The following is a 13,009-nucleotide window of genomic DNA, read 5'->3' as shown; positions in this document are numbered from 1 at the left end:
AAAGGCAAAATGTTTGAGGGAAGGCCACCCTAAGGCTGACAAGTCTAAGAAGTACATTTCTTGTACTTTTTTTTATACTTAGCGGTATATTTAAACTTACATTATACACAGTCAGTCAGTCAATTACTTTTATTCGATTAATAAAAATCAGAAAAAGACATAACAAACAGATAATCACATAAAATACAGGACAAAAGTTCATCAATTACAATAGTAATTATAAATAACATTATCAAGATTTAAAAGAGATTGAAATGAACATATTTCATGAGTTCAATTCAGAATTAAAAAATCTAATAATAATAAAAACACCAGAAGAAGAAGCCACCAGTCCTTCACATCAAATCAATCATAATGGGACTTGGCCGTGCGCTGACACGCTTCTTGTTTATGCGAACAGCCACAACTAAAAAGCTTGCTACATAAAATGCAATGGTAATGCTGGGTAAAAGTTGCAAGAACAAGAGCGCTGGCCGCACTTGTAAGAAACCAGCCTCTTTTAGGATAGGTAACAGGTATTTTTTCCTAATCTGTGCATAATGCTCACAGAACATAATAAAATGTGGTGTGTCCTGGGTGGAGAAATTGTCACAATCACATGGGGTTGTATTTTCAGGGGTAGCCCATGTGGGAAAAAAGCCAAGCACAAGATGTATCAGATTAAAGCGAAATTTGATTAGGAGAGACCTGTGAGATGGACTGGATACAAAGGCCAAGTAGGGTTCAAGACCAGGAACAGTTATAAGTGCGTAGTTCCTTCTGACTAATGGCTTTTTTAGTTCCAAGTCCTCCCTCTCGGCCATAAATAGTGTGACTAATGCAGTCTTAATCCCCATAACATCCTTCTTCTTAATACAATCAGGGGAATTAAATAGCTCTGGTCTGCCCACTATTACCAGCGTCCGTTTAACGTATGCCAGCCAGGGGATTCTGTGGGCTCTACCAAAGCAAGGCAATCCTTAAGTATCAGGTGGGTTAAAGAGATTTCCTGATTAAGCCAAGTTTTTAACCAACAAATAACGGGGGGCGCTTTAATTAGGTCTGCAACATACCCCACACCCAACTCTGAGTGTATCGTAAAGGTGGGTGTGGACTGAGGGACGGACAACAGAGATCTTAAAAACATATTCTCCACCCTCTGGATGGAGTCGATATTAGTATAACCCCAAATGGCAGAGCCATAGGCGGCTATGGCCAAAGATTTAGCTTTATATACTTTCGAAATAGCCTCCATGGGGCGAGCTCCCAACCGTTTGGCAAAACCAAGTATGGCTGCGGCCGATCTTGCCACAGAATTGCCTTTTAATTTATGTTGCGGGCCCCATGTTCCTTTTTCATCAAAGATAACCCCTAAATAAGTAAAAATGGGGACCCTTTTCACCTCGTGTCCTAGGCAAAAGAAAGATTTGGATTTCTTTTTCCTACTGGCCTGACCAGTGATCATGACCTGAGACTTTTGAGTATTAATTTTCAGATCTAAAAAGGTCATGAAGTCACCAAAAGAGGCCAGTAATCTATCGAGGGCCACACCTGAACGTACCAAAAGCACGGCGTCGTCAGCGTATAGGAGAACTGGGATCTTAGTCTCTCCTACATGCGGAACATCCGCCGCTAAATTGGCCAGAGCTGGGTCCAGAGCGTTTATATACAGTGTAAAAAGGAGGGGTGCCAATATGCACCCCTGCCTAACACCCCTCTCTGACTTAAAGCAGCTGGTACACCTTCCTCCTTGGGTGACTCTCACCGAGGCTAATAAGCCGCGATGCAGGTCCACCAAGAAACCAACCAGAGGGGGATCAACCCCCATATCAGTAGGATTCTCCACAGCTTTGACCTGTTAACCAGATCAAAAGCTTAGGAGAGGTCCATAAAGGCCATATACAAGGACCCCTCCTTTGCGATGGTGTATTTGCAAATAAGTAAATGAAGGTTTAAGCATTGATCCAGCGTGCTCCTGTTAGCCCTAAAGCCATATTGAACATTGGATAATATGCCACTGCCCTCAAGCCACGTAGTCAACCTACCCAGGATGACTCTGCCCAAGATTTTAACAGCGGAGTCGATTAAAGAAATAGGCCTATAACAAGCCGGGTCACCCCTCTGACCTTTTTTAAAGATTGGAATAATAATGGACCTAGCCCAAGACTCAGGGAAGTTATTATCTCTAGCGGCATTAAAAACATTTGTTAGTATTTTGGCCCAAAATTTGGGGGCAGACTTATATAAGTCTGCAGGGACACCATCTGGGCCCGGAGCCTTGTTTTTGGATGTCTCGTGAATAGCTTTTTCCACCTCCTCCTCCCTAAAGGCCAAAACTAGGCCAACCTGGTTAAGCAAACTTCACATGCTTGAATTATCACAGGAACAAACATTTATTGAATATCTTCATTTTCTAAGTGCTTAAATTAAATTTCCCTAAATTCTACCAAAGCACAATAATTAATCTTTAAAAATCACACTTATGTCATACAAGCAAAAGATCGGTTGAAATGTGATAAAATACCGTACTTGTACTGAGTGTGCAGTTGTAATTGTATAATTCATCCTTCCCCAAAGATAAATTCAGATAAAAGACTGCTTTGCACCGTCCAAAAACCTGGAATTAAATAAAGACAATGTTATAGAGTACACAGAAGTCCATTACTTTTGTCATTGATGCATTTCCAGCATTTCTTTTCTTGGGTGTTCTGAAGTAAATTGCTGACTCAAACATTGATCCTAACCTTCAAAAACTGGATCAGATTCATTCCTAAACTTGATATCTAAATGGTGACTCTTGGGCCAGATTCATTATGAATGTATAGGGCAAAATTTAGTATAGACTGAATAAGTGCAAATTCACCCACAAATCTCCACTAATTTGGGATGCTCCTTAAACAATTTAAAAACCTTCTCAGGCAGTAAGTTATTCAGTGGTCTTTCTAAACTTAATATGTTTTAGGAAGCAACAGTTTTTTGACTCATTCAAAAAAGTTGTTTACTTAAAAAAAAAATGTGTTTAGCAGTCTGGATGAATTGATTAAGACGTTCACTGTAATTTTTAGGATATTGTCAATTCGTTTCCTATTTCACATTTCAATGTTTGTTTTCATATTGCACTTTGCAAGAATCTTCACCCCTGTCCCCATTAAAAGGTATCTGAATCCCCTGTGGAAAGCATGTGTGGGTTATGATACATGGTTGTTGCCTGTGAAGGGAAGAAGCTGGCAAAGTTAAAAGAGTAGGCTTTATTCATGTACATAAGCAGCCACCACAAAATGTCCTTCACCCACAGCTTTCGAGACGAATTAACAAAGAAGGACCTGCAGGTCAGCAGACCCTTGCTCAATATTATACATTCTGTAAATAGAACAGCCACCCATAACTGCTTAATAAAGAATGTAGCAGAATTTTTAGTATGTATTCATTTATTTATTCATTATCTTCAGTTATTTGTTTGTTTAGTTATTTTAGCTGTTTCACATAGCACTGTATTTGTCAACTTACAGCCATTTCTGGATCGCTTGCTGCACTTCCGCATAAATATTAAGTTCATGAATGATCATGGGTACGGTACAGAATCTTATATGTGATGATTGTTTAGTATCACAAATAGAGCAGGGCAATACATGTTATGTGAGCCTACAGTTGTGGTTATACAGTTAAGGGATTGAGTTTGGAACCTGGGTGCTGGTGGTTAGGTAGGGGTGAATTAGTGAAGGTGTCAGTACAGACTGTACACTAAACACTAAAGAAGGGCTGGCCAAATAGAAGGTTTTCCTTGGCAGGAGTCCTCTGTCTTTGCATCTTTAAGCACAAGTGAGTAGTTAACGTATTTTAATCAGTTTTTGTCAAGGCATCTTGTTGAACTGTCTGACTATTGGCTTTATGTAGCTACCTAATTGTAATTGGCAGAGCACAACCTCTGGGAGTACTTTAGCCCACATCTTCAAAAAGCATTGGAGATAACTTTTTCATGTGGGTGGCTGAAATGTTGGAAATGTCCACAGTATTTAATGAAGTTACAGTTGAGTTTGAATGTACAAACCGACAATCTTGGTATGCAGCAGCTCCTCTCGCTTTATCCATCAACTGCTGCTATACTGCTAGAAAGAATTACCACTATACATGTCTACATTGCACATTCTATATTTAATTCATGTAGAAAGCTATATGTAAAATATTTATCCCCCTTCATTCTTAACAATTTATAAATAGGTGCACTCTTTCTGACCAGGTAACAATGATAGAGTAGATTTTAATAGGGGCTGCTTTTTTAATGGCAAAATAATTACATACACTTCAAATTTCAGTGGCATTTTCTTTTTTTCCATGTAAAGTCTTGTCTTTTATTAAACTCTTTTCCATATTGTCTTGTGAACCTCCTTTCTACTCCTTTACATTTGTTTTAATAGTTTTCTGCTTCACTTTAATGACTTTTCTTTGTTCCTTAATGAATGCTTGGCCAGTGTCCACTGCGTTTCTACTCACCTTCACTACTCTCCAAAATTTGTAAAATACAGATATAATACCTTTCTGCACTATGTCACGATTATTCCTCTTCACCATTTCACATTTTTCCATTTCCAACCACTTCTCACTTCATCTTCTGGCAAAACAAAGTTTGTATTTGTTGTCTTTCTTTCCCACTAGTTCTTTGAAAATTTCTTGAGAGGCAATCTCATTTGCAATTATTAATCTCAGACACAGGCTCTGTGAGGAAACTATATTTTGTGTAAGTTTGAAACCATTTAACTACCCTTGATGAGGATAATATTGACTTGTCGTTATCTAAAGTATGAGACATTTATAATCTGTCTGTATTTTATAAGGTAAACTCCATTCTACTCCACAAGGTAAAGTTCACATCACACAATCTTATTAAACAATCAAAGTTCCATAGATGCAGCCAAGTTTCATAAAACAGCATACGTCTTCCCATTATGAGTTATGTATATAACTATATAAATTGTTTGAATCTGACGTCTTCCATTTTTAAGGAAGTTAGTGCAGATTAAATTGGAGTTCTCCAATTATAAAATAGCAAATGGTCTAGAAGGGTGTATTTAGTGGTCTCTTTGGCGTGACTTATAGAATACTTTGAAGCATGCATAGATATACATTGATACCCTTGACCACCATGTTGACCACCGCATTTAGTATGTTTTAAGGGTAGCTTTGATAAAAGGTCTGCTACTTGCTATCTGTGCTTGAACTGTAATGTTCCAAGTTTTGAAGAATCTCTGTGTTGGCGCAGCTGCTTAAGAGGCATCCCTTTTTCTTCCACTTGCCCTAGATAGTTTGTGAAGTTGGTCTTGGTCTACAATGAATTGTCTCAGAGGATATGGATCTTAATGTCATCCAATTTTATCTGGAACCGCAGACTTTGGAATTTTGTTAGCCCTGAGGGCACAAAATACCAGTCCACTAGGGGCGCAGTTAGAACTCAATATGCTTAGGATGTAGAGGCCCCTCCTTCTTAGATCCTGTAGAGTCTGGCCCACCAGATTTAGAAAACCACAACATGATGCCTAAGATTTTTTATTTAGTGTTTTTTAACTGACACATTCAGAGAAACTGTGATTTTTGTCATTCTTAGATTGTGTTGCTTCATAAACAGGGCAGTGTCTTTAAACGTGTTTGCTGGTATTGTCATGTCAAAGGATTTCTGGGTTTGTGGGTAATTAGAGATGACCTTGGTGGAGGATATGCAATGTTTACCAGCTCAGAGTTGAAGAATGTCAGTAGGACTTAGCAAAGACGTAGAGATTTGAAATTGAGGGTTTCTTGACTTCTGCAATTGTTGATTTTCAAGAAATATTGATTATTTGTGTCTATTTTCATTTTTTGAATGCTTCTTAGATAGAATTGTAGAAAAACACCCCTTTTGTGATCTTACCTTGTACGTACTTTGCACAGTGGCTAGCCTTGGGAAGGCTGAGTGAGGAGCAAATAGTTTTGAGTTCACACTGTCTGAATTTTCACAAGACCCTTATAATATACTATCTCACTTTAAGGCAGAATGAGTTAGATTGAAGGGATTCTGTTAGGTATAGTTTGGGGGAGTGGAGTGCAAGGAAATAATATATCAAGTACGAATAACTTTATGAGGTCTAAAACAGTTCTTAAGAAGGAAAATTGGATTAACAAGGATTTTGAAAAAAGACTTATAACAGCAAATGGTGATACATAGCTTTTACTGTTCCATTGAAAGTCAATGGAAGTGACCACACTGTCTAGGGAAGCCAGATTTTGCCTCAGTGAAGTGAAGTGAAGTGAAGTGGGGACAGGGACAGAGACATGTCTGTCATGGTGAGTCATGTTAGTGTGGCTGGAGCAGGGCAACTTATGAGTGTACACTGTATGTTTGGGCTTCAGGCTTTTCCTTGATTAACATAGTTACCCTCAGACTCAGACATGTTACAACCATCTACATTACTACCTCTACCATTAGCAACCTGCTATTACCAAATTCATCACCATAATTACCACCAACAAAGCATATCTGCCATATCACATCAAATAAAACCAATAGGATTTGCCAGTTCTTGTTTTCTTTGTTACAGTTCAAATTTAGTGACCATAAACAATATATTATGCACATTCAGTATCGATGTGTGACATAATAAGTCATTTATTGACAAACTACATAAAATAGAAACGTTTCAAATAAAAATGAATAACACAGTAAATAATTAATGCTTCAAGCCACATGGCTAATACCGGATATATACTTTCAAACTAAGCAGGACACATTCAGCTTGAAGAAATATGCACATTTTAGTAGATTTCTTGATGCTATACTTAGGTTTACCATCCTTTGTCACCAACTAGTATCAGCCATGCTTCTGCTGTATTATTGTACCACAGATGTTCTGTAAATATTTTGCACAGTACAGATAAAGTTCTGGAAAGGTTGCTTTCAAATTTGTCACATCTGCCAACAATGCACAACTTTTATACTAAACTTGTATACTAACTGAGGAATGCCACAGTCTCAACCCTAAAAGGTCAGATGTATATAACACATGTGCCCAATTGCCTTGTCGTACTGCAGCTTAGTTTGGAAGATATGACCGAGTGCGGATACGGTGTGGTGTACGGACCCCGGGCTTGACCTGGGCTCCGAGCTGCGGAGCCACGTTGCTGCAGGGGCTGGAGAGGAAGACTGTAGAGGCTGAGGAGCCCTCCCCCATCGACCGAGCAGCACTGACCAGCACCGACCAGGCAGCACTCAGGTGTTTGGGTGCTGCTGTGAGGCAGTGATACACTTCAGCCTCTCACTACAAAGTACAAGACAAAAGCAGTGGAGTGGAGCAAGAACAAGGAAGAGGAGGGTGGAGGAGGGTGCAGATGCCGTGCAGATGCCATGCTGTGTTGTGCCAAGCCTGTGTTGTAAGGGAAGCCCAGCAGGTCAGCAGACCAGCTGCAGAGAAGTATGAGGAGCTGAATCAGAGTTGAACCAAGCAGGAAGGAGCTGGAGGTGAGTAAAGGCATTCACAGCTCTGCTATTAGCACTACCAGCTCCTCAACATCCCTCCCCTACACAGGGTAACATCGGATGACACTGGCCCCTGACGAGCTGCAATAAGCCACCAACACAGGCAGGATAGGCACAGAAAAGGCACAGAAAAGATAAGAGAAAAAGGAAACCGCCCAAGTGCACCAGTGCCACAACCATCTCCACTGAGTGCCTTTTGCTAAGGGGTATCACCTGGGAAGCACCGTGAGAATTGAGCTGTGGATGCCATGCAGGAGGAGCCAGGAAAAATCAGGAACCAATAATAATCAACAGCAATAGATGGTAGTCTGTTGCCTGAAGTGGGAGAGCCATGTATCTCCTTTGAGCACCACTGAGAGGAGGACCCCAACTCTCAGCCCCCCTGCCATCATTTCCTGCTTCCTGGTTGACGTGCTTAAAAGTGCGCTGCAGACATGCACGGGGACGCACCAGGGCCAATGATAAGCCTGCCACGCCTGTCGTAGCCCGGAGGAGGCTTGGCTGGGCTACCCCTTTTAATTTTGATTTCTGGTCTGCCTTGAGTCACCCAAAACCTGGTCAACAATGGGTAAGAAGAAGGCTCTTATTTCTTCTACATCAGGTTGTTTATATCTACTATTGACTCATTTCTCATTAAAGCGTCCAATGCCATTTCAAAGGAGATCGCTTTGTCTGAGAGTAGACTCTCTGTGGGGGAGGGAGCCCATAATGGGTCTGAAGATCAGCTCTTAGTTACACTGCATGAGCCCAACGGTTTACCTATTAGTCAGGGTAACTGCAGCTTGCCGCCAGCTGTATCGGGTCCCTCAATTGATAGCTCCTTGCCCTTCATTCAACTCAGCGCAGAGAAGCAGTCCCCCACACTAACAACGCATGGCAAGAGGAAGAAAGGACCTCACAAGGAACCTCCTTCGTCTAATTTTAAGAATTCAAGGAAATCAACACCTCTACAATTATGTATTGAGACTGAGGGGGTCAATACTGATCTACTGCAATCACAAGCTCTTATAGACGCTATTTGTGCCAAATTATCAGCATTGTTAAATCCTGTCCAGTTACACCTGGATAACATCAAACTCAAAACTCCAAGAGATTTTAGACTCTAACTGTGCCCCTATTCACTCAAGCTCATGCAACAAACAAATCCCTCTTAGTACCTCCAATGCCCCATTGCAGGGCCTTCCCAACTCCAGCTGGGTAGCACTGTTAAGGCGGATATGTTTGGCCCCGCCTCGGCACCTATCATCTTGGTGGGGGAGGGCAACTTGTTGACTCGCAAGAATATAGTAGATCCAAACAAGCAGGGGGAGGGCCTCAGAGATACATCTCATATCTACCCTAACATCGCTCCTAAGCTGAATCATAGGGAGACCAAGTACCAAAGTCTTAACCTACCTCTGGCGGCCTGTCCTCTTGTTCTCATGCTGATCAATGTCCCAGCACTTAGACTCCATCAGAGAGAATCCATTGTCCAGCTTATGGCCAGAGCGCCCCATTGGTTATGCAATTATATGAGGCCAGGGCAACTAATCCAGAGCCACTTATTAATGTCATGGAGAACCCTGTGGGTTGGTCCCTCTCCCAAGGTATACAAGGGTGATTGTGTTGTTTTAAATTTTGACTGTCCTTACCTTGTTAGTGATCTAATCTCTCAGCCCCAACTGGCACTTAAATCAGGGACCAGGATATTCCTAGTCTCCCCTGGTTTCTTTTATAAAAGTCAGCCCACTCACTGTGATAGGGTACCAGATGTGGCATCAGGTTCTTTGAGCCATCCTATAAGGCAATCACCTAGCAACCACACTTACCCGAGCGTTCACCGCTCCAGGGCACCAGATGTAGTATCAGGTCCATCGACCAATGCTACCAGGCAATCACCTGGTAACCATGCCTACTTGTGCACATCCAACAGGTTTGCTCCTCTTTCCGGATTGGACTCCTGCGATTGACGAATGGCCATCCACCAGAGTTGGTTTTGCTTTATCCACCAGAGTTCCCAGATCCCCCCTCGATCTATGACTGCAGGGGCTGAGGTTGATTGTGACACACAGCCTCTGTGGGGGGACACAGCACTCTTGAGTTGTCCGAACCTAGTTCCTTGCACTATGGCCATTAGGAACCACACCTCGGGTGTACATGATTTAAATGACCCCATTCTGACTTGGAACATTTCAGTTTTTAACAGTAAGTGGAATAATAAGGACTGACGCCCCGTCTTGACTGACTTTCAGATCATTTTCATGCAAGAAACCTGGGAGAATGCACCTATTTTTATTAATGGGTTTTGTTCATTTAATTCTGCAGCCTTGCCCTCGTCTGGGGGCAGGCATAGGGGCGGTTTACTGACACTGATTTCAAACACGGCTGCCCTCAATGTTTTGCGCTTCCTAACTACTTCTCCCTATTTCCACATCTTGGTGATTAAAGGCTATGCAAAGTGGGACTTATTACTTGTGAACTATTATAATAATCATTTCCAAAACCCTGAAGCTGTACCTCTACTCTTAGATAACGTATTAGAGGACCTTGTGGAGTTCCATCCTAAACCCTTCTGTAATAATTGGCTAGGTGATTTTAATACCAAAATATGCAACCGGGATCCAATGGAACTATGTGGGATCGTAGGTCCCAGAGATGTGGTCATTCACCATTTTCATCATGATGCACAGGGGAACATGCTAAATAGTATCCTAATGAAGTGGCAACTAAACTTACAAAACTTTTTCCCTACTTTTTATAGAGCCGAATATTCGTCCACATTGGACTTTATCATTTCCTCTGAGTTTTTTAGTTCATACTTAACTAAGTCACAGCCATTTTTTACTGAATTTAGTGACCATCCCATGCTTCCCTGTGCTATTACGTGGTAGGATTCTAAAATCCTTAATAAAACTAGAATCCCTAAAATTATCTTAGATAGAAATATTGGTTTTATACTAAAATGGGACAAGGTCGATGCAGCTAGTCTCTTCTCAAATTTTATATCGTCCAACCGGGAGGATATTAACACCTGCTTGGACCCTTTCCCAAATCAAACACTGGTAACTGAAGCGTTTTGTTAATTACTGCATTATTTTATGTGAGAAGTTGGCCTGGTATATGCTGTCCACTAGTTATAGTGGGCACCTTGTACCAGTCCAAACAACCCTTATTGATGATAGGTTAAAGATAACCTTTATTGAAAGCTATCCTAGTGGCAGCTATGGAGGGCAGCCTTCAGGCTAAGTCTTGAAGGAATGTAAAGCAGCTTATTTTTAAGGGTGAGCGGAATTTGCGAAAGTGCCTTTCGCAAAATATCGCGAAAGGGCAAAAAATCTCTGCGATCACGTGAAATTTCGCGTGATCGCAGCGATTTTTGTGTGCTGATTAATGCGTTACTGAATTTGACCTTAAACTCGGGCACCTGCTTTATTCATATCTGTAAGACTTACAAATATAATTATAAATAAATAAGGTGCCCGAGTTGAAGGTCAAATACAAGTGCTTTCTGTTGGGGTTTAATTTTTGTGACAGTAGCATCGTGCCAGAATGAATCCTGCCCTGCATATTTACCTAAAGGAGATGCCACCGTTTTGTGCAATACCTCTACTCAACTGGAGTACTTTCTACTGGCTAATCAGTAAGTGCTACCTCGTTGGGTAAATGTATAGTGCTTTTCCTACACTACAGCTGCGTAAAGGGCCAAAGACGATGCACACCGCTGGGGTGGGGGGTGTGGGGCCAGACAGGAGGGGCTTCCATGCAGTTCAGATGTCTCTTGTTTATAAATGGCCAGAGACGGATCAGAGCAGCAGATGAGGAGACAGAACCTCCTGGTGTCAGGAACTACACGGGGATTGCGCTCGAGAAACTCATGGATGCACAGAGCTCCATCAAGAATGACAGCAAATTGTTGACGGTAGTAGATATGGGGAGAAAGCACACCTGCCTAGGCGACAATTTCCGTTCCCTCGTGGATCGCGGATGTTTTGACATTTTCGCGGAACGCGAAAATGTCGAATTTTCGCAATTTCCGCAAGCGAAACGGAAATTGTTGCCCACCCTTACTTTTTTCACCAGTCTATAATCTCTTGAATGACCAAATGAAAAGAGTTCCACACAAGGTATATATATAAAGTATATGGATTTATTCTAAAACACACCCCCCTTGTCTCTTTATGAGGCTAGGAGTCGAAGTACCCAAGTACAAGTTAAATAGCACAGTAAAATAGCACAATATACAGTTAGCCCTAGGGGCGTACCAAACCATATACTAAAATAGTGGTATAAGAACCACGACTTGACTAGACACAAGGCCTAGAGCCTGTAGAATCGCTGGGCCCCTTTGGACCCACCCATGGTCTTGACACAGGGGACGCGTGCAGTGTGGGAACACAGCCGCATAGTTTCTATGGGGAAAGTTGCGGTTGGAATGGTGTCGGGTTGCGTCGTCGTTTCCAATGGAAGCTGGCGAAGAAGTGCTGCTGCCGGGAAGACGAGAAGTGTCCGAAGAGATCCAAGCCTGGATCGAAGTCGAGAAGAACCTGAAAGCAGAGGGGACAGAGTCTGGGTCATTAGCCAGTGACCAGGGGCACGATAGTCGAATGCCCACCGATGTCGGGTGCTTCAGGTGAGATGAGGGGAAGCTTGACTCTTCAGTCACGAGGACCAGGAGTCGTTGAGGATGACCAGAAGCTGGATTCTAGCTGTCCCACAAAGGATGTCGAGTGCTGCAGCTTCGGGATCCAGATTAGACACACCAAGCCTTGGCAACAGCAACCCACGCAAAAAGGAGAAAGATGCTTCGGTGCAGACAAGCAAGATCTGAGGGACTCACCATGCGCTGTGGAGTCAGGGCACATCTGTAGCAACCACGAAAGCCCAAGGAAAATCAGAGTTGCCTTCACAGGGACCCATCAGTTGATGGACCAGGGATTGCGAAGGCGCCTCAAGTGGAAATGCAAGAAGCAGACTCACAGAACACTCGTGGAGTGTAGGCCCACAATCTTCAGTGCAGGAGGTGCTTGGGGCTTGGGCTACGAATAACCCAAAGCACAACTTCAGGAGTCGTCGAGAAGTCGATGCACTTGCAAAGGTGCACGGTGTCCAGGAGTTCCGGAGCCACGTCACTCACGAGGGCTGCGGGTATCAGCTTTGCTGGGGACTCGGATCGGCCTCTGAGAAGTCTGGAAATCCTCTTCCTGTGCTGCAGATACTTCGGAGTCCGGCGGGTGCTTCGGAAATGCAGACCGGCAATTACTTTGTTGGTGCCTGCCAAGCAGGGGAGTCCCTCCTTGATCCCAAGGGAGATTCTTCAATCTTTTAGTCTTGAGTAGAAAGTCGACGTTCCAGGATTCAGATTCAGAGTTTTGTCCAGGGATATCTAAAGTCCTAAGGACTGGGGTTCCTACTTTATACCCAAGGAAGGGGTTTGACTAACTCTGAGGACCAACCTATGGGAGGGTTTGGAAAGAGGGGTGGCTACACCCATTTCCTTTGTCCAGTTTCAAGCCAGAGCAGGGGCTGGTATTCCCTGCAACCGGTTTGAAC

The 13,009-nt window shown here is 42.6% G+C and overlaps 1 protein-coding gene across 1 annotated transcript in view; it reads right to left on the bottom strand.

Annotated features, from left to right (window-relative positions):
- Nucleotides 1-13,009, bottom strand: part of LOC146785925 (uncharacterized) — a 239,863-nt gene that overhangs the window by 180,564 nt on the left and 46,290 nt on the right. The window contains exon 3 of the mRNA XM_085635323.1: nucleotides 2,509-2,596. Coding sequence (XP_085491449.1) covers nucleotides 2,509-2,596 — 88 coding nt within the window. The remainder of the gene's footprint in view (nucleotides 1-2,508; nucleotides 2,597-13,009) is intronic.

Source organism: Triturus cristatus, chromosome 11, assembly GCF_964204655.1.
Source record: "Triturus cristatus chromosome 11, aTriCri1.1, whole genome shotgun sequence".
NCBI classification, from domain to species: Eukaryota; Metazoa; Chordata; class Amphibia; order Caudata; family Salamandridae; genus Triturus; species Triturus cristatus.
Note: the sequence above shows the minus strand (reverse complement) of the source record. Positions and strands in the feature narration are given on the sequence as shown.